We start from the raw sequence: 22,808 nt of genomic DNA, 5'->3' as shown, positions 1-22,808 counted from the left end.
TATTGTGTTTATTGACTGTATTTGTTGTTTAATGTTTTTGTTTAATTTTGTGACTACATTATTACTGTACCTATTGTTTGTTGCTGTTTGTGTCATGACTCTGCTTCTGGTAGTTTTCTGTGCTGAATGGTACTGTCTTGAGTCAAGAAAGTATATATCTGAGTACCACTTGTATTGGTGAGCGCTCGTGATTTGAAGTCTGATACATAACTGTGTTAACTGTTTTACGTTTACAGTAAATTTCAAAGCTCTACTGGTGGTTTTGTTTTATAATATTTACATCCAATAAATTTATTTGGTTCATTTTCTTTTGACACTGTGAATCTCATATTTATATATATTGTTTTTATGACTACAAATAACTGGTCAGTTTTTGCTGGTGGTTCATCAGTTAAACAAAGGATATTATCCATGTACCAGGCCTAGTAAAATACATTGTGTGTGTTTTTGATGATTTAAAAAAAAATCAGATTTTCTATGTGGTTTATGAAAATATTTGGTAGATCACCTGTTGCTAGAGAGACTATTGGTAGTTCACTTTATTGTAAATGGTATTCATTATTAAACTGAAAGTAGTTTTGTTCGATTATCAATTACAGCAACTAGTGTGTTTCTTTGATGTTTTCATCTGGAAATTGAGTGTTATCTTTCAGGTTTTGTTCTACGATATTTATTGTTTCTGCTACTGGTATGTTTGAGTACATGTTTTTTATGTCCAAAGAGAGAAGGTTGACAGTACCTGGTATTTCTTATAGATTTATAAAGAGTTTATTAACTGGGAGGTGTTTATTATAATTATGTCATCTTCTGCTATATGTTCACCTAGTAATTTTAACATGTGTCCTGCAAGTTTGTAAGTGGGAGTTTTCTTGGAATTTACAATGTGTCTTTTTGGCATATCTGGTTTGGGGATTTTTGGTTGGCATTGGAGAGTGGTTGTATTTGGATTATGGTCTGTTATCTGGCATGGAGTCTATAATTTTAAGATAATTTTTACCTTAGTCTGATTTCAGTTTTTAATATTAATTAATGAAATGAAAACTCAAAAACAAACTACAGAATGAAATTTCACTAATTCTAAAGCAGCAGTAGCTCTAATGGACAAACAACAATACTTTGATAAAACGCAACAGTCCATTTCACACACAGACATGCTCTCTTTCTCCTCTCTCTCTCTCTCTCTCTCTCTCTCTCTCTCTCTCTCTCTCTCTCTCACTCTCCCTCTCTCTCTCTCTCTCTCTCTCTCTCTCTCCACACACACACACACACACACACACACACACACACACACACTACACACACACATACACACATGTTCAAACACAAAAGGTACATCATCATAAACATGTCAAACAAAGAAACAAAGCAAATCTACAACCAGGAAAGTTGGAAGCAATACTTACAAAGACAATAAAAATGTCAGTAAACTGTTTAAACCTATAACACAGTGAAAGAAACCATATATTGTAGGACGCCCTCTCAACATTTTCGTCAAAAAGGCGAAACGTGCTTAGGAGCATAAGTATGATAAAAAATTTAATGTGGTGTATTCAAAAGGCGTTTTTGTTGCGAAGAATTGAATTTTACAATGAGAAGACTTTCGAGCCCTCACATTCAGCAGAGAATTTTCATTTCACAGAATTATCAGTGAAAGCTCTGGAAAACAAAAGAACATCGTAGTGCATAGACGGTGTCGGGAGTCGAACTTGGCTGTAAATAACGGTACGAGACCAACAATACTTCACAGTCTGGAACCCAGGCAGCGAGTACTCGTAACAGCGAATTTTGCGGCACATGAAGTACGCAGCTGGGTCTGTTGCCGAAACATTGTGCATAAAATGTAAACAACGACGCAGTAGTACACGAGAAGCACAACATTAATTTAGCGAGAGTATTATTTCGTGTCTTAAGTTTGAAAAATAACTTGTTGCTCGTTTTTGTACAAAATGTAGTTTCTCCAAAATTTCTTTCTTGATTCTGTGTGGTCACATTCGCTTTAAAAAAATACGACTTTGTAGGCCCAGGCTGTCAGTAGCAAATGACTGATCACGTTTCTCCCAGCCTTTTAATAGAGGTCTTTACTGTTACGCAGTGGAGCTGATGAGATCATTTTTCTGTTCCGTCCCTGAACAATTAAAATAGTCATCTTGGTCAGGTGCAGCCAACGCTGGTCTCAGCTTTGATCGTTGGCTCGACTCCAATCGAATGAGACGCAATACGTATCAGTTATTGATTGGAACCAAATGTGGTGCACCTATTATGTGCTCCTTCGGTTTTCAAGGAACCAGTTTGTATCGCGTGCAGAGTGAGGTCAGTCCGCTAGGATCAGTTGGGTTCCTGGAGAGTGACAGAGTAGGCATGGGATGTAGAGTCATCAGGATAGTGAAGGAGTTGAATGGCAACTGATGATTTGTACTCTACTGTGAGGAGTTTGACGTCCTGTGCGATATTTCATGTTGTGATGAAACTAGAACCCTAGGTTTGATGTGCAGTATTCTACAGATACAGCATATAAGTTTGATGTTTTGCAAGTTGTCAACATAGAGAAGGCGTCTCCAAGGATAAAAGACTTCACCCCAGCAACGATGCTGACTGTGATGACATCTACCTTCGTTTTGAATAGAGATGCTATGTCTTCAGTACGACCCATATAGCCTCTTTGGAGTTAGGATTGGAGAGATGGTGGTTTTAATTCCACCATTAGAGGCATATGTATAGTACAACGATAAGTTTACGCTTCAAAAGGGAAATGTCTGAATTCGCTTCAGCACTTGGTACAGACTTCTGAGTGGCCACAGAGATTAAGTCCAATGATAATTCGAAGTAATAAATGGTCAAAAAATTGCTTCACATTTTTTAAGCGCGATGTTTCATCCTTTCCATCTCAGAATCAAACGGAGCAGTCTAATGACATCTGTCCTGTTGTCACCTGTTTTTACCAAGTCACAGTTCATCTCTTTCTTGACCTACACATGATGCTTATACTGTGTCAGAGTGCAGTTACATACCAATGGAACAGAAACGTTTTTCTTAATTTTTATGCAAATCTTGCTAGTTAGTGTAGAAGTGTAATCAAGCGAGAGTGGAGCAGGGCTTATTTGCATTTGGATTAAAATTCTTTGTAACTGACTAATGGTTGACTGCAAATCAATGCTGCCACATTCTCAAGGTCCCTCTAGACACGATATAAGACACGTTTACTGCCTGAGACAAAGCAACTATAGGATAATGATTCTTCCCACTGCTCAACTGTCGGGCGCCCTGTTATGTTAAATGGACAGTGGACCGCTCACCTTGATGTTGGGGTTAGCCCCAGTGTTGTTGGCCATGACGACGACTCCCACAGACATGTCTCCTCGCATGCTGAAGGCTAGCACGTGCGTCACACACAGCAGCGCCGTCATCAAGTGTCGCACGCCAAGCGCCGGGGCATCTGGAACAGGAGCACATAGGCATGGAGTACTCTTGATTCTTCAGTCCTAAGTAGGAAAAATGAAAGGATGAATGTGTAATTTATATCTTTTTTCCTTAATACTCATTTGTCAGAAGATCATGCATGATCTCTATCTAATACCGAAGGAGACTTCAAGTTGTAAAACTTTTATCCATTAGAAGCAGGTTTATATTACCTAACTGTGTATCTGTAATTATGAATTGTGTATTCTTTGTTGATTAATGTCATTGATTTGTGACAGGAAATTCAAAGTATTGTAATGTATATATGGAGAAAGCTTGTTGTTGTTGTCTTCAGTCCTAAGACTGGTTTGATGCAGCTCTCCATGCTACTCTATCCTGTGCAAGCTGCTTCATCTCCCAGTACCTACTGCAACCTACATCCTTCTGAATCTGCTTAGTGTACTCATCTCTCGGTCTCCCTCTACGATTTTTACCCTCCACGCTGCCCTCCAACGCTAAATTTGTGATCCCTTGATGCCTCAAAACATGTCCTACCAACCGATCCCTTCTTCTAGTCAAGTTGTGCCACAAACTTCTCTTCTCCCCAATCCTATTCAATACCTCCTCATTAGTTACGTGATCTATCCACCTTATCTTCAGTATTCTTCTGTAGCACCACATTTCGAAAGCTTCTATTCTCTTCTTGTCCAAACTAGTTATCGTCCATGTTTCACTTCCATACATGGCTACACTCCAAACAAATACTTTCAGAAACGACTTCCTGATACATAAATCTATATTCGATGTTAACAAATTTCTCTTCTTCAGAAACGCTTTCCTTGCCATTGCCAGTCTACATTTTATATCCTCTCTACTTCGACCCTCATCAGTTATTTTACTTCCTAAATAGCAAAACTCCTTTACTACTTGAAGTGTCTCATTTCCTAATCTAATTCCCTCAGCATCACCCGATTTAATTTGACTACATTCCATTATCCTCGTTTTGCTTTTGTTGATGTTCATCTTATATCCTCCTTTCAAGACACTGTCCATTCCGTTCAACTGCTCTTCCAAGTCCTTTGCCGTCTCTGACAGAATTACAATGTCATCGGCGAACCTCAAAGTTTTTACTTCGTCTCCATGAATTTTAATACCTACTCCAAATTTTTCTTTTGTTTCCTTTACTGCTTGCTCAATATACAGATTGAATAACATCGGGGAGAGGCTACAACCCTGTCTCACTCCTTTCCCAACCACTGCTTCCCTTTCATGCCCCTCGACTTTTATGACTGCCATCTGGTTTCTGTACAAATTGTAAATAGCCTTTCGCTCCCTGTATTTTACCCCTGCCACCTTTAGAATTTGAAAGAGAGTATTCCAGTCAACATTGTCAAAAGCTTTCTCTAAGTCTACAAATGCTAGAAACGTAGGTTTGCGTTTTCTTAATCTTTCTTCTAAGATAAGTCGTAAGGTCAGTATTGCCTCACGTGTTCCAACATTTCGACGGAATCCAAACTGATCCTCCCCGAGGTCCGCATCTACCAGTTTTTCCATTCGTCTGTAAAGAATTCGCGTTAGTATTTTGCAGCTGTGACTTATTAAACTGATAGTTCGGTAATTTTCACATCTGTCAGCACCTGCTTTCTTTGGGATTGGAATTATTATATTCTTCTTGAAGTCTGAAGGTATTTCGCCTGTCTCATACATCTTGCTCACCAGCTGGTAGAGTTTTGTCATGACTGGCTCTCCCAAGGCCGTCAGTAGTTCTAATGGAATGTTGTCTACTCCGGGGGCCTTGTTTCGACTCAGGTCTTTCAGTGCTCTGTCAAACTCTTCACGCAGTATCGTATCTCCCATTTTGTCTTCATCTACATCCTCTTCTATTTCCATAATATTGTCCTCAAGTACATCACCCTTGTATAAACCTTCTATATACTCCTTCCACCTTTCTGCCTTTCCTTCTTTGCTTAGAACTGGGTTGCCATCTGATCTCTTGATATTCATACACGTGGTTCTCTTCTCTCCAAAGGTCTCTTTAATTTTACCCCTAGTGAGATAAGCTTCTACATCCTTACATTTGTCCTCTAGCCATCCCTGCTTAGCCATTTTGCACTTCCTGTCGATCTCATTTTTGAGACGTCTGTATTCCTTTTTGCCTGCTTCATTTACTGCATTTTTATATTTTCTCCTTTCATCAATTAAATTCAATATTTCTTCTGTTACCCAAGGATTTCTAGCAGCCCTCGTCCTTTTACCTACTTTATCCTCTGCTGCCTTCACTACTTCATCCCTCAGAGCTACCCATTCTTCTTCTACGGTATTTCTTTCCCCTATTCCTGTCAATTGTCCCCTTATGCTCTCCCTGAAACTCTGTACAACTTCTGGTTCTTTCAGTTTATCCAGGTCCCATCTCCTTAATTTCCCACATTTTTGCAGTTTCTTCAGTTTTAATCTACAGGTCATAACAAATAGATTGTGGTCCGAGTCCACATCTGCCCCTGGAAATGTCTTACAACTTAAAACCTGGTTCCTAAATCTCTGTCTTACCATTATATAATCTATTTGATACCTTTTAGTATCTCCAGGGTTCTTCCACGTATACAACCTTCTTCCATGATTCTTAAACCAAGTGTTAGCTATGATTAAGTTGTGCTCTGTGCAAAATTCTACTAGGCGGCTTCCTCTTTCATTTCTTAGCCCCAATCCATATTCACCTACTATGTTTCCTTCTCTCCCTTTTCCTACTGCCGAATTCCAGTCACCCATTACTATTAAATTTTCGTCTCCCTTCACTATCTGAACAATTTCTTTTATTTCATCGTACATTTCTTCAATTTCTTCATCATCTGCAGAGCTAGTTGGCATATAAACTTGTACTACTGTAGTAGGTGTGGGCTTCGTATCTATCTTGGCCACAATAATGCGTTCACTATGCTGTTTGTAGTAGCTTACCCGCATTCCTATTTTCCTATGCATTATTAAACCTACTCCTGCATTACCCCTATTTGATTTGGTGTTTATAACCCTATAGTCACCTGACCAGAAGTCTTGTTCCTCCTGCCACCGAACTTCACTAATTCCCACTATATCTAACTTTAACCTATCCATTTCCCTTTTTAAATTTTCTAACCTACCTGCCGATTAAGGGATCTGACATTCCACGCTCCGATCCGTAGAACGCCAGTTTTCTTTCTCCTGATAACGACATCCTCCTGAGTAGTCCCCGCCCGGAGATCCGAATGGGGGACTATTTTACCTCCGGAATATTTTACCCAAGAGGATGCCATCATCATTTAATCATACAGTAAAGCTGCATGTCCTCGGGAAAAATTACGGCTGTAGTTTCCCCTTGCTTTCAGCCGTTCGCAGTACCAGCACAACAAGGCCGTTTTGGTTAATGTTGCAAGGCCAGATCAGTCAATCATCCAGACTGTTGCCCCTGCAACTACTGAAAAGGCTGCTGCCCCTCTTCAGGAACCACACGTTTGTCTGGCCTCTCAACAGATACCCCTCCGTTGTGGTTGCACCTACGGTACGGCCATCTGTATCGCTGAGGCACGCAAGCCTCCCCACCAACGGCAAGGTCCATGGTTCATGGGGGGGGGGAGAAAGCTTAATGATGTTTAAAATAATGGATTTTACAATATGTTTATATTTAGAAGAAAAAACATTGTATATTGGAAGCCGGTTCATGCTTAGGGCACTTGTTTTGTAAAATGTAAAAGAAGTAGAGAAGTCCTTCCGCAACAGAAGTGGCTTGGCGCGATGTAAAAGGTGGTTTTGGTGGTCGAACTGGGCGGCTCCTTGGTGTGAACGGTACGCAGTCAGTGGCTAGCCATTGCAAGGTACACATCAACGGTGGCAAGGGAGGCAATTGGAAGCCACTTTGCAAGGAATTTTGTCTTGTATGCGGATTTGGCTGTTTCATGGTATTTTCGTCAATAAGGAATGGCCCTAACACATTAAAAATCCGTCGCCAAGAAGAAATTCTACAGAGCATTCAAACATCAAGAGCCGTGAGTACAGTTAGGCGCCATGTCGCTTGCCACCACTACTTTGCCACTACTCCACCAACTTCATGCAAACATATATGTATCAGAGTATGGACCAGTTACTTTGTGTAAGTGATTTTAATAATAATCCAAGTGCTATAAACCTGTGTTTACAACCATAACTTTTATCCTGATCACGAACCTATGCAGGATCCCCACCTAAGTGTTTATGAAACCGAGTATCCTGTTTCAAATGAACTAGTGGTTTATTTATGTTTGTCAGAGGTGCAAGGATTAGTAAAAGTTGAAGTTAGCTAGAATTTTGTTAAAATACTCTCAACTTGTTGCAAAGTATCGTTTTGCAGAAATTCAGTGCCAGATTGTGTAAATGTTACTGTCTAAAATACACGCTTCAGAGGTGATGAAAAAGGGCAAATAAGTTGTACTCATTTGAAACTTAATTTAGCTTTGATTACTATCATGAACGAATTTTTGAAGTTAATTTAGTTCAGTGTTGAATAATTTGCCTTGAAAAGTAAAAACATATACTATTCCCAGTGACGCTAAGAATTAACTTTAGTTGAATTAAATTTTGCTACTGAAATAATCATGGAGTTTGACTAGTGTTACAATATCAGTTTATTGGTCCCCACCATATTCTTCTCCTGTTAGAAAGATAATTGGAATATTACTGCTACTAAGGAAATCTGATACATTTCTATGAACGAGAGTATAAACAGTGTATTATTTATTTTTGTTTGTGGTATTTATATGTCAGTTAATTCAGAACACCCTCCTGACCAATTTTACTTCTGCACTTCTTCCAGTACTGATCCAAGTAAAAATCTTGAATGTAGCTCTTATTAGTGTGAGATTGGTACAGATATTGCTTTCTATGATTACTAGTACGTGCAGGATTCGTGACTGCTGCTACACACAACTCAGAGTGCCCTGAGGCGTTTGTATCCTGTGTACTGTTCAAAGGGAAATATTAGTGAAAGTAACTTCAAAAGGTAATATTTAATTCTCTTAAACACATATTTCCAAATTCATGTGCCTAATTGGGCTGGCGACCGTTCATTGTTTCATTCGTATACGAAATTTATTACTTTCATTAAACCGCCATTGTTTAAAGGCTGTTTAGTTTTTCAGTTAAATTCACCATATTCAAAATTACTGTCCGATACCTTTATCCGTTATACAAACACATGGTCAAAATTCCAAAAACCTATCAGAGGGTAATATTAGCTTATATCACGGTAGACCAATGTCATAAAGTATGGCACGGTCAACAATTACGAAATGTCTTTTTTTTTTGTCATGTCATCAGTCTACTGACTGGTTTGATGCGACCCGCCACGAATTCCTTTCCTGTGCTAACCTCTTCTTCATCTCAGAGTAACACTTGCAACCTACGTCCTCAATTATTTGCTGGACGTATTCCAATCTCTGTCTTCCTCTACAGTTTTTGCCCTCTACAGCTCCCTCTAGTACCATGGAAGTCATTCCCTCATGTCTTAGCAGATGTCGTATCATCCTGTCCCTTCTCCTTATCAGTGTTTTCCACATATTCCTTTCCTCTACGATTCTGCGTAGAACCTCCTCATTCCTTACCTTATCAGTCCACCCAATTTTCAACATTCGTCTATAGCACCACATCTCAAATGCTTCGATTCTCTTCTGTTCCGGTTTACCCACAGTCCATGTTTCACTACCATACAATGCTGTACTCCAGACGTACATCCTCAGAAATTTCTTCCTCAAATTAAGGCCGGTATTTGATATTAGTAGACTTCTCTTGGCCAGAAATGCCTTTTTTGCCATAGCGAGTCTGCTTTTGATGTCCTCCTTGCTCCGTCCGTCATTGGTTATTTTACTGCCTAGGTAATGTTCTAAAACTGTCCAGGTGCAACTAGGGTTCGCGCTCTGTGGGTTCCATACAAACTTTATTATGTATACAGCCAGTTTATCCATCCCGGGGTACGAGGATCTCAACGATTTTTGCCTTTTATCGACACTTATACTGGCATTATATCGATCCTAGGAATTCCAAGACATTCAGAATCTTTTAATTTTAAGTGTGAAGACGGATTAAAAATGACAAACGAAATATTTTAATGTAATATAATTACAAATTAATAACGTTCGGATTTTTTTTCTTTTACTTGTACTGTAAAATCTTACTTCTTGCCAAATTTCATGATTCTAGGTCAATAGGAAGCATCCTATAGCTCCTGAAGGGTGAGTTAGGGAGTATCGAAGCGTGTGATATAAATGGCTCTATCTTTTGCTTGTACTCATTTAGAAGCGTACATTTATTACACCGATATGGGACCGTAGACATCAGCACGTGACGTAACTACATCTACATCCATACTCCGCAAGCCACCTGACGGTGTGTGGCGGAGGGTACCCTGAGTACCTCTATCGGTTCTCCCTTCTATTCCAGTCTCGTATTGTACGTGGAAAGAAGGATTGTCGGTATGCTTCTGTGTGGGCTCTAATCTCTCTGATTTTATCCTCATGGTCTCTTCGCGAGATATACGTAGGAGGGAGCAATATACTGCTTGACTCTTCGGTGAAGGTATGTTCTCGGAGCTTTAACAAAAGCCCGTACCGAGCTACTGAGCGTCTCTCCTGCAAAGTCTTCCGCTGGAGTTTATCTATCATCTCCGTAACGCTTTCGCGATTAGTAAATGATCCTGTAACGAAGCACGCTGCTCTCCGTTGGATCTTCTCTATCTCTTCTATCAACCCTATCTGGTGCGGATCCCACACTGCTGAGCAGTATTCAAGCAGTGGGCGAACAAGCGTACTGTAACCTACTTGATACATCTACCAGTTCCTGAGAAACACCAAAGGACAGAAGGGGAGAGACAGAGAGAGAGGGAGGGCGAGATGGTTCAAATGGCTCTGAGCACTATGGGACTCAACATCTGTGGTCATAAGTCCCCTATAACTTAGAACTACTTAAACCTAACTAACCTAAGGACATCACACACATCCATGACCGAGGCAGGATTCGAACCTGCAACCGTAGCGGTCACGCGGTTCCGGACTGAGCGCCTACAACCGCTAGACCACCGCGGCCGGCTGGGCGAGATGTCTAGAGAGAGGAGAGGAGGGCACAGAGAGAGTTGGAAGAGGGGATACACAGAGAGATGATAAGGGAATGGACAGAGAGGGTGAGGAGGACATCAGAGAGAGGGGAGGAGACAGAGGAAATAGGAGGAGACGAAGAGACAGGGTGAGGAAGAAGAGGTAGGTGTGGGAGGATGAAGTAGGCATGGTGATAAAGGAAGATGTGGAAACAGAGAGGGACTGTGGAGGTCTGGGAAATATAGTGTTGCATACATATATGGGCAAAGTGAGGAAAAGACTACTATGTGTATGTATGTTGTTCTGACACTCCACTACGTTTCACATTCGTCAGACATCATCAAAAACACCCTGTTAGTGCGTTAGTGTAACTATAGTAACTGACAGGGGTTAGGAGTGGACCCTTATTGTACGACAGAGCACATCGATGTTTACCTGTAAAAGTGGTTTAATTTCTCTGTTATTGTCAAAGAAGCACAAACGTTTACATAGATTGTGACATGACACTTTCAAGACCGTTGTCAATATAACGAATTACATCCTGTTTAGCAGAAATAATACTGAACACAATAATCTCAGATTTAAATAGAAGGTTCTTTACAAGATTTTCCTTACTTCTAGACAGTGAAGTTGGCCAATATTACGACAAATCATCTGATTCCAGTTCTAAGTTCGATACTATTTAGGATGACAATCAAGTCGATGGAGGATGGTTAGTTTTTGTGACAATATGAGCAAAAGATTACTCAAGGTTGCTCGAGTTCACAATGGACGCAAGCTGGTATTCGAACAATTTTCCGCCTCTGCCAGCGGCCTTTGCCTTTAGCTGCGACGTGCTGTCAGCTGCATTGCTTCTCCTGCCCTCTGAAAATCCTGTAAAAAGCTAATCAAAATCTTTCCTGATTTTATCAGCTGAAACTGTCCTATGTTTTTCGTTAGGTGAGAAAACACGCACTCATCCCTAGTCTGGAAAATATTCCGATATACACTTGCATAGATAGAACAGTTTGTATACTTCAATAACCTCTCCGTTCTTGCAAGATCAATTAACTACGTTGGTGTTTTGTTTCTCCACTATCAGAGTTCAACGACTCTAGCTGAATGTCAGCCAAAGTGAACGCAGTGTTCACACAAAAATTCTTCTTTTGATATCGTATAGGGCGTGATTCGCCCTGTTATACACGTGACACTGGTTCTGAGTAGAGTCCCCAAAGTTTTCGGTATTGTGTCTTTCGTAGAAAACTGTCCCCCACCTGTGTCCATTCGTGCTTCAGGTTCCGGCTTTTTCAGACCAATGGGAGGGTTCCTTTCATCTTGTGGAAACTACCCCACACAATCACACAGGGCCTACCCTTAAACTGCGTCACAACGTTGACCCTTTTTCTCATTCTGAGTTTATTTCAACCAATCGGACATTTTGTGCCCTCTCCTGAAGCCTAAAAGTTATACACGTACATCATGAGTATACCACAGGCCTTTCACGTGATCAATAGCATTGCTGATCTGTTTCTATTCATCTGGAAATTCCCCTATGCAGTTTTCTAGAGAAAATCTCCATCGCTAGTAGCACTGGGCGGCTACCTGCTCCCCTTGATGTATCGTCCAGCACGTTCGTTGTCCCTCTCACCACGGGTCACCAACCTCTTTTAGAAGCCTGTAACTGTGGGACTCGCGTCTGCCCCCAAACTAAAACGTTTCTTTCAGCAGCGTTTTTACATTTTGCTCATTGACGTGGAGGATTTGGGTTCGGTGTGTTAATACATTACATACTGTACATTTTGATATGCAAATCTTCTCACCAAAGTATGTCGGGTGATATATAAAATATCATGTAAAGTGCGAATTTGACATTCATTCAAGCTGCCACCTTACATAGTGTATGTATGTATGCATAAGAACTCCTTCCAAGTTCCTGAACCGATGTGGGCCAAATCTGACATACAAATTCTTCACCCCAAGAGTGCCAACAAAGGGAGATTTGTAACATTCTAACTCTATTATTTAAGAGATACACTCATGCATGTTTTTTAAGCCCCAGCCATATAGGCTGCCCTGGATGCCAGGGCAGGCTGTCATATAGGCTGCCCTGAAGGCATTTTGTAAGGGGAGTAGTATTGACGTGCCTTATCGACTTACATTGCAGGGCAGCCTACTCATTAAGGAGAAGGAACGGTTTCCCAGCTCCCGACATGTAGTCTGACTGGAACAAGAGGTGTGTTGTGCTAGAGTAGTAACAGCCAGCTTTATTGACCTGCATTGCAAGGGAAACTACACGTCATGGGAATAAAAGGGTTTCAAAGCCCTTGATATAGAGGCTCTGCAAGAGAGGCATGTATGAAAGTAATACCGACTTGCCTTACTGAGGTATTTCGCTGTGGCTACTTATGCAGATGGATGCACCAGGGAGGAAGATTGGTGTGGATACAGTAGGCAAAGGAGAGAGATGGGGGTGGGAGTGGATGGATATGGCAGATAGGAAGAAATGGTGCAGGAGGAGAAGGGTTGGATGGAAAATGCAGAGATAGAGGGGAAGGGGGATATGGAGGGAGGGAGAGAGAAAGGATGGAAGAGATGGACGAAGGACGAGGGATGAGGGGATGAACAGATATGGATGTAAGGAGGAGGTAGGCAGACAGAGGGGAGGAGGAGATATGGGCCAAGAGATATGCATATTCTGTATGACATTGTGACATACATGTACACATGCAAAGAGGTGGGGAAGAGGCTAGTACATACTGCACATTAATCATACTATATACATGTGTATATACCTTGAATCTGTTTCCAAATTCCTGGATCGATTTCAACAAAATCTGGTACACAAACAGTGAACTTCATGAGTATCATCACTATAGCCTTCCAGCTCCAGTAGCAGCAAAGACAGAGGCGAAAGCATGGTATTTCAGCCCCTGACATATAGGCTGCCCTGAAGGCATGTTGTGTGAGTGTGTAGTGGCCTGCCTTATCTACTCAATCAGTAAGGCAGCCTACACGTCAAGGACAAGACAGGATTTTCCAGCCCCCAATGTGTATGCCATCCAGCATGAAATTTTATTGTGCTTGGGTGGTATCAGCCTGTTCTGCAGAGACTAGATTTGCAGATGGGCATGGATTGGGGGCTTTTGAGATGGGAACAGGGAGAAGGAGAGAGGGAGGAGGAGATGCATAGGGAGAGAGGGCAGGTGGAGATGAATAGGGAGACAGGAATGGATGGGTGGGAGAGGCGATGGGGGGGATGGAAACAGAGATGAAGACAGGAGAAGAGAGAGGGGCAAGAAGAAGATGGACTGATAAAAGGGGAAGAGAGGGTCAGAAACAGAAGGGGAAGTTGGCACAGACAGGGAGAGGCGGAGATATACATAGAGAGCAGGTAGGTGGACATGAATCAAAAGAAGACGGAGGCAATGGACAGAGACAGGAGGGGAGAGGGGATGGGCATATAGTGGGGGATGAGGAGTTGGACAGAGAGAGGGGAGGAGGAGTAGGAGGAGGAGAAGACAGACTGATGGGAGGGAGCTGGTGGACTGAGAGAGGAGGATCAGATGCGCAGAGAGTGGGGATACCAGGAGATGGACAAAGAGAAGGGTAGGTAGAGAAGGACTTGAACCGTGACGATCTCGAAAGAGAGTCTAGTAAGCCATCAATTCGCAGTACTCCATCATCCTCGAATAAAATCCTCTCGAGCTTCCAGACGCGTGGATTCGTCATACACCTACCAGCTTTCAGGCGAGCGCACCTCCGACATTGTCAGTTGGTTCCATACTGCCGTTCAGTGGCTGGTCTCGTCTATCTGTAGCTCAGTATTGGATGTGACGTCAGTTGTGGTCAGTCCAGCGCCACGTAATGCAATGTTTCAACCTTGCAACTTCCGTACCCGCTTTAATCACGCAATGATGGCACTGTTGCTTTCAGATTCAAGAGGCCGGCTTTATTGAGGACCTTATTATGTGTATTGATGTGCTATAGCTATATCATATTTTAATGAGCTAGCGGAGAAACGGTCAAGCTGCGTGATTACAGAGGTGTCGGCGAATCCAGTTTTACGTCTGTTTTCCAAAGCCCGTTTAGCTACAGCAAATTTCTTTGGTTGCAAACATCGGAAGTTCTAAGACCTGCGGTGTCTGTCACAGAGTTGACGTATTTTAGCTTCAGACATGAAGGCTTTCTTCATGTTACGCAGCTTCAGGAGCAGTTTAATCTTCTGTGTCAGTGCGCTACGGAAAGGCAAAAACGCCAGCTTTTTACTGTGTCCCTCGGCTGTCTTTCTTCACTGCAATTGCAAACATCACTTTGATATTCAGCGACTATTATGATTGCTGAATAGTTTCTGCACAAGTTTTAAACAGGCTTGTTTTATTCCTCATAATCTCATAATTGTCCGCCCCTGGTAGCTGAGTGGTCAGCGTGACAGAATGTCATACCTAACGGCTCTGTTTCGATTCCCGGCTGGGTCGGAGATTTCCTCCGCTCAGGGACTGGGTGTTGTGTTGTCCCATCATTTCATCCCCATCGACACACAGGTCGCCGAATTGTCGTCGTCTTGAGAGACTTGCTTCAGGCGAACGGTCTACCCGACGGGAGACCCTAATCAGACGACATTTATTTATTTATCTCAGAATTGCAAATAGTGTATTCTAGTTAGTATTGTTAATAGCCATTCTTCTTCAAATTCTGTAAACCTATATTTGTTGTTCTTCAATCTGCTCTCAAAGTAGGTCTTTGGGTTAGTAGTGCTTTGCATGTTCCAACACTCCGCCGGAACCCAAACTGATCGTCCCTTAGGAATACTTCTATCAATCGTTCCATTTTTCTGTAGCTAACACCGATTATTGTTTTGTAACCATGACCTGTTGAACTCCTGGTTCGATAATAATGACACCTGTTAGCGCCTGATTTCTTTGGTACTTGGAGGAGAAGGGTATTAGTGTTTAACGTCCCGTCGACAACGAGGTCATTAGAGACGGAGCGCAAGCTCGGGTGAGGGAAGGACGGGGAAGGAAATCGGCCGTGCCCTTTCAAAGGAACCATCCCGGCATCTTTGGTACTTGGATACCAGGCTAACATTTTCATATGCTGCAATCTCCTGACAAGATGTTTGCAATTTATTTGTCATTGATTCGTCTCTGTAAACGGGTCCTTATGTATAAAACTACGTACTCTCACATATTCAAATACATAACAAATTATCTGACGTTCTAATGGGATAATAAGACAAATTCATTGCTTTAGCCTCGTTATATCAAATAATTGTACACGACATCTAGGCGGGAATTCAGATCAGTCTCAGCATGCACTGTATCATTCAAGTGGACTGTGTTGAAATAAATAAAGATTAAATTAAAAGAACTCAAAGAATATGAATATCGTGGCAAGTTCTATTGTAGTAGTAGTAAAAGCAGTAATAGAAGAAGAAGTAATGTTTATTGATGCGCTCTCTTCCCTTTCCAACGCAGTGGCGCCACCGAACTGAATCCCGTAATTAGAGCTGTGAATCTACTGGCTGTCCGCATTTGCAAGGCATAGAGTGCTACGTATCTTACGAAACACTCTTTCAAAGAGTAACAGCTGTCATGTAACCGCCGCCACGCATATGAACTTCTTGATAACATTATCATGCCTTATCAAATTTCCCACGGTTATCTGACCGAAACGTGCCACTGATTTCACCACTTCAACTAAACAGCCTGTTAGGTATTGAGATTATTATGTTTCCTTTTTCCAAGTAAAAGTATATTCTGCTTTACGTAACGTTCTCCTAGACTTGCCAAACAGTTTTAATATTGGTTGCTAATTGGTTATTTACGACAAGCTAAAACAGTGTATCTGAACGGAATTCGGACCAAGGACGTTACCGAATATAGACAGTGTCTATCCAGTCAGTATACGGAGCCTCAAAGTTGCATCCAGTTGATGAGATTTCGTTTCATTCCAGTCTCCATTACTCTCCATTCGCGCGCCACCAAACAGTTTCAGTTTGCCACAATTATCACAGCATCCTGTCGTTGCCAAGAAGCAAAGCATTTCTTCTCCTTTTTGTAGGGCTTCACACGAAAAGATCTTCATTCCAGATTTTGGCGGAAATGCTTGTACATACTTTTCAATATAAATTTAGGGCCTATTGAAGATTAAAAACTTTATATGACTGGTGTTCGAACACATTCTTTCTTTTAAAAAAAGAATACTGTAACATATTATGTTGTGTTACGTATTTTCTGTTCAGCACAGAACATATTGTCTGCATGGTAGCGGTCTTTTGTGCACTATGCGTACTCTTTGCTGTCTGTCATTTGCTCGGAATGCATTATCTGTTTTAATGTATGAATGACGGTTGATTCTCTCTGTTATGGTTGATCAAGAAGCAAGATCTATAAGAATTACAGCACTGAGGTCGCCATTCTTTCTGTTCAGAATATAGAAGTGATATCTGTGGCTCGAGGAACATGCTAATAAACAAACCTCTTCACCATTAGAGAGTGAGATTTAAAACGCTAATTTTCGATCAAATATTCTTTTATGGATGATTACGTTTTTTACCTGTAATATTAAGTATTGTGCTGTGATTCATATTGCTAGATACTTATGAGGCGATATTCATAACATGAAGGTGACGAGTTTAATTGTACTGTTCCTACCAACTATCTCAAATTTTTATCCACGCCAACCGTGTCCTGCACAATCGAACGTGGCGCCACGTTCCCCTATACACCGAACCTCTCAAAGGAGACTCCATTCAACCTAAAGAATATAATAATATTATTTATTGGCGACTGAAGTCACAGACGTTCAAAGAGTTACTTATTAGGATAATTATTGTAAAAATACTATTTGTATTCTCATGTAAAATGTATTAAAACTCTTGTGTATTTTTGTGTTTCATAGCCTGTACAATGAGTGAAGGACCTCAAAGCAGCAAACCAGGAGTGGACTAAAGCTGAATTATATGCAAGTAGTTTATATTTTTGCTTGTTTCTTTTCCCACTTTGCTTGTACCAGGGATGTTTAACATTGTCAGAATTCATTATAGAATCATCAGTTTCCATTCTTTAGAAGTTTAGAGGAATTTAGATTTTTTTCCAGGAAAGAATTGTGCTCGTAACGCGGTATATAGAGAAGAATTGCTACATTGTTTTTCTGCAACTATCAGATTTCAACTTAATTGTTGTAACACTTAACTAACGTAAGTGTATTTGTGGATTGTTGTTATTGTCTGAATTGCTTTTGGAGAAAGTTTCATTTTTTTCACTATCGTTTGTGATACGGGAAAGACCCGACACCAAGTCGGAATGGAGAATAAAGACGAAAACGACGTCCAGGAGAGTGGAAAATACTGAGTCTTCCGCTGAAGACAAACTAAGTATTGATCCTTTAGCACAATTATTCCGTGGGTTCGATAAAATTGGCGGTTTTCAATCAGGTGGGTGTACTTACTGAGAAGGAGGGAGTAATATTAAACAAACAAGAAGCAATGTCGAGAAAGCAAGATTTAATCAACCAACATACAACTTCAGCTAATGAGGTATCTGATTGTAAGAAAGATCATCAGGGTTTACCCGGAACAATCACGTATTTAACCAAACAGGTAGCTGAGATAAGACAGAATCAGGAAACACTTTGTGAACCCACAATAAGTTTTCAGTACGTGCTACCAGCCTACGTCTGGGATAAGAAAATAAAAGATTATCGAGCAGTTTGCTCTACAAAGAAGTCAATTTGCTGCCGAATTAGATACCTGGGCATCTGCAAAGGATGTGAAAATAGTAAAAATATAGAGGAAGAGGTTCAGGCGGAGGTTGAGACTATATCATCCAAGAAGGGCAGTGGAGACGAAGACTTTGCACATGAGATTCACGAGATTAAAGTTCAATTGAGAGATAATTTTTCGTACTGGCGAGCTGCCATCAGCCCTGTTGTACCCGCGAGTGAGGATCTTGTTGAGGTTAAGGAAGCAACGCAGAACGAATAGTCTGTAGCGGATGGTTCTGAGCCGGTACAAGCACATGATCCATTGTTAAAGAATCCGCAAAATAAAAGGTCAGAATTACCTGACAACTTGTTAACTGTAACACACTGTGCGTTGGGACGGTGAATGAGTATGCCATTGTGTCGATGGAGGAAATGTTGTTACGGCACAGGCAAATGATTTCAACAGACAAAAAAATAATGCAACCGATAGGCTATGTATGAGCTTTTGGAGGTGCACTACCGCGTTCTTGGAGTGAAGTCCAAAAAATAGGCTAATTCAGCATATACACTTGTTAACAAAGGACCACGGCGTAGAAGTATACTAGATCATGAGAAGGTTGCCATGACTATGGGACATAACGACGGACTGCGACTCTGCTTATAAAGAGGCGACGAGCAAAAACCTCCATACATCATCTTCATTTAGTGGCGCGTCTAGAGCAAGAATTTCTAATTGACACCACGAGCAGCTTGTCTCCCATGTACCTCATCAGTAACTACTTCGTATAGATGAGCAATGTATCATGTACAGCGCAGAGACGTGTTAGTGTTGTCAAGAACCGTTAATAGAATTCTATTAAAGTGATGGAAGAATTCACTACGTAATTAATAATTATGTGTGTAATTCTGGGATCTATTGTGAATGTGTGATATAATTATACGAGGGTTGGAACTTTAATAGTGGCAACTATTTATTTACAGCTCGTACAGAATAGGTACGTGTTTCAAAGTTTTACTGACCTTCAAGGTAGTCACCAGCAATGCGTATAACCCGTTGTCAACGATGTGGGGGTCTTAGGATACTCTTAGTAGTGCCAGTTGTGTTGACAGTTCGAGCGGCGAAGTCCATTGCTCGACAAATTTGAAGCAGTTGTCAAGCGAATGCTGTGAAGTGTTTTCTTCAGGTCAGAAATCGAGTTGAAGTCACGAGGGCTTAAGTCAGGTTCAAAATGGCTCAAATGGCTCTGAGCACTATGAGACTTAACTTCTGAGGTCATCAGTCGCCTAGAACTTAGAACTAATTAAACCTAACTAACCTAAGGACATCACACACATCCATGTCCGAGGCAGGATTCGAACCTGTGACCGTAGCGGTCGCTCGGTTCCAGACTGTAGCGCCTAGAACCGCACGGCCACTCCGGCCGGCGGCTTAAGTCAGAGGTATAGCACTTAGCAACCCGAACAGTCAAACAAATCAGTAACAGCTTGCACTGTACGTGCTTGAGCATTGTCCTGTCATCACTTCCGTCTCAGGCTGATCGTAGGTTGTGTTCCAAAAATGAACAGCAGAGAGACAGAAATGATTACACTTTCTGTAGGACCTGGCCATCATTTTGCAGGACAACGCTCAAGCACGTACAGTGCAAGCTGTTACTGATTTGTGTGACTGATGGGGCTGCCAAGTGCTTTACCACCTACTGCACTCCCCTGACTTACGTCCTCGTGAGTTCAGCTCGATTTGTAAACTTGAAGGAAACACTTCACAGCATTCGCTTCAGATCTGCTACAGATTTGTCGGACAATAGACCGCGCCGCTCGAACTGTCAACACAACTAGCACTGCTAAGAGTATCCTACGACTTCTACATCGCTGGCAACGGGTTATACACAGTGCTGGTGACTACTTTGAAGGTCAGTAAAACTTTCAAACACGTATCTATTTTGTACAAGCTGTAAATAAATAGTTGGCACTATTGAAGTTCCAAGCCTCGTATTCAACTAGCCGCGGTTGTCGTAGATCCGAGTTCGATTGTGACCAACTGATCTATCCCAAATCAATTACTTCTGATTAAACTACTTGTTCGTCGTAACCTAAATATTACTTTAAAAAGTTGGCTCTGGTGTAACATAACAGACATTTCCGCCGCTCTCCAAGTTGCTTTAAATTATCTGTCCCTTTCCATAACAGTCTTTATACTTATTTTTACTTCACCAGCTCTTTGCACATGGTTCAAGATTACGTTTTTCGTTTCTCTTTTAGATAGTATTCCCAGCTTTACTAATACGTATTGGATTACTCTCAGTGACATAATACGTTTTGTGGGGGGTGGATTCAATCAACTAATGGTGAAATATCTGATAGGGTAACATCGTTCAACTTAATTTTGACATTTCTTTAGAAAACCTATTTGAAGCAAGACAAAGCAGGAGGTCAAAATGCCTGGATTCTGACAACTACTTCCACTTCATATATGACGTATTAATTACTATAAATTAATTAAAACTTCGATAAACACATATTAATAACTTTGATAACATTCCACCTAAACGAAATCCAATTCCAGTTCTGTAATTCTGCGTTAAAATGAAATCGTTTGATATGCATCAAGATAACGTATTCTTTGTTATAAACATAATTTACATGCGGTATACTAAACTTCCTGTATTATTAACTATCAAAATAAATTTATATATTACTAAATTTGAGTTATTTCTGACGTAGGGCTTGTCTAAAGCCATGGGTAGGACGTCACTAGCTACTAGAGTGTGTCTGGGGAGTAAGGCCGAATATTAAAGTGCTATAGAACATACAAAAGTTATTGAAAATATACATCTTTTTACAAACACATTAAGTAGCTTCTCCCTCTAATGCATGAGATATTATATCCTCCATATGACCATCCAAGGGTGCGCATCAACGAGCAACGCGTTCATTGAAGTTCTCGATAACGCGTTCACAAACATCTGGTGGGATGCCGTTAATAACCCTTTTAATTTCTTCCTTCAATTGATGCATTGTTTGTGGTTTGTTCGCAAACATTTTTGGTTTCACAAATCCTCATAAAAATGTCACAATGTCGCATTATCTGGCAGGTTATTCCTGGTTACCACGCAAAGAGATAAATTTTTGAGGATACTTTTCATTCAGCAGAGTAGTTTCATGGGTTGTGTCACACGACGCATCATCTTGTTGAAACCAAAAATCGTCATTTTCAACAATAAGACGGAAAAATCAATCAGAAAGGATGTTTTGGTAACGGTCGCCGTTCACAGTGATGGCAGCTCCCTCATCATTTTAGAAAAACTACGGGCCGATCTCTCCTCCTGCCCAGAACCTGCACCACACAATCGTGCATTGTGGTTACATCTTATCTTCCACAGTCACTCGCCTATCTTCGCTACCCCAAAATGTGGAGTTCTGTTCCCACTGAGGTGTAGCTGCGCCTCATCTGAGAAATTATTCTTTTTGTGTAGTTCTCGTTCTCCGCTTGGCGAACCAAGATCCATTGAGCAAATCGATGTGTCTTTACATGACATGCAGGTTTCAACTCCTGTGTAAGTTGAATCTTGTACGCATGCATTTTCAGATCTTTCGAAATGATTTCATGCAGTGAACCTCGTGATAAATTCAATTGTTGAGCTCGTCGACGAACCGATTTTCTAGGGCTTACGGTCGCGTTGTCACGCACGACAACAATGTTTTCTAGTGTTCGAACAGAACGATGTCGTCATGTTTTCTTAACGTTTGGAACACAACACGTGGTCTCAAACTTCCGGATCAACTTCCGAACTGAAACTTTCCTGGCAGATTAAAACTGTGTGCCGGACCGAGACTCGAACTCGGGACCTTTGCCTTAGGTAGGAGACGAGGTACTGCGGAAGTAAGGCTGTGAGGACGGGGCGTGAGTGGTGCTTGGCTAGCTCAGTTGACAGAGCACTTACCCGCGAAAGGCAAAGGTCCCGAGTTCGAGTCTCTGTCCGGCACACAGTTTTAATCTGCCAGAAAAGTTTCATATCAGCGAACACACCGCTGCAGTGTGATAATCTCGTCCTGGAAACTTCCGAACTGATGATTCGATTGGAGTTGCATTACGTCTGAGTGTCACACGCAACTCATGAACTGTTACAGTGAGACTTCTACTATTTTTGTAATAACTTCTTATGACTTGGATACGTTACTCAGTTGTCATCTGCTCCATGACGAAAATAAACATCAAACAACAACGCTCACTACACAAAAGCTACCGATGGGAAGGATCGCAGATAACAAACATGAAAAAACTAGTTTCCAACCATTGTATGACAAAATGGCGCAAAATTCAAACTTGTCCCTACTTCCCGGACGCCCGGTAGAATAAAAGCAGCAGCCTCAGAATGAAGAGGGAAACTTTTTGTTAGTAGCACTTGAAGGGACAGTTGTTGTGGTGAGAGTTTCGACAGACACTTTAGCAGACGGCAAATGTGCTCCAATTTACAAGGTGGCAATACACTGCTTTATTGTGGAGTGGAGGTGGCAACACTGACTCACTGAGGCAGCGCGATACTTCACTCGTTCAGTGCGTCGATCTCGTGCTGTTGCTTATTTACAGAACAATAGTAAATCAAGGTAATCCAGTGGTTTTTGTTTGTCATTCATAAA

The 22,808-nt window shown here is 41.3% G+C and overlaps 1 protein-coding gene across 4 annotated transcripts in view; it reads right to left on the bottom strand.

The window, feature by feature from the left end:
* LOC126314797 (putative inorganic phosphate cotransporter) overlaps positions 1–22,808 on the bottom strand; it is a 239,165-nt gene that overhangs the window by 173,825 nt on the left and 42,532 nt on the right. For all 4 annotated transcript variants that reach the window (XM_049992445.1, XM_049992443.1, XM_049992446.1 and 1 more), the window contains exon 2: positions 3,294–3,433. In XM_049992445.1, the coding sequence (XP_049848402.1) occupies positions 3,294–3,433 (140 nt within the window). The remainder of the gene's footprint in view (positions 1–3,293; positions 3,434–22,808) is intronic.

The sequence above is a fragment of the Schistocerca gregaria genome, chromosome 1, assembly GCF_023897955.1.
Source record: "Schistocerca gregaria isolate iqSchGreg1 chromosome 1, iqSchGreg1.2, whole genome shotgun sequence".
Lineage (NCBI taxonomy): Eukaryota > Metazoa > Arthropoda > Insecta > Orthoptera > Acrididae > Schistocerca > Schistocerca gregaria.
Note: the sequence above shows the minus strand (reverse complement) of the source record. Positions and strands in the feature narration are given on the sequence as shown.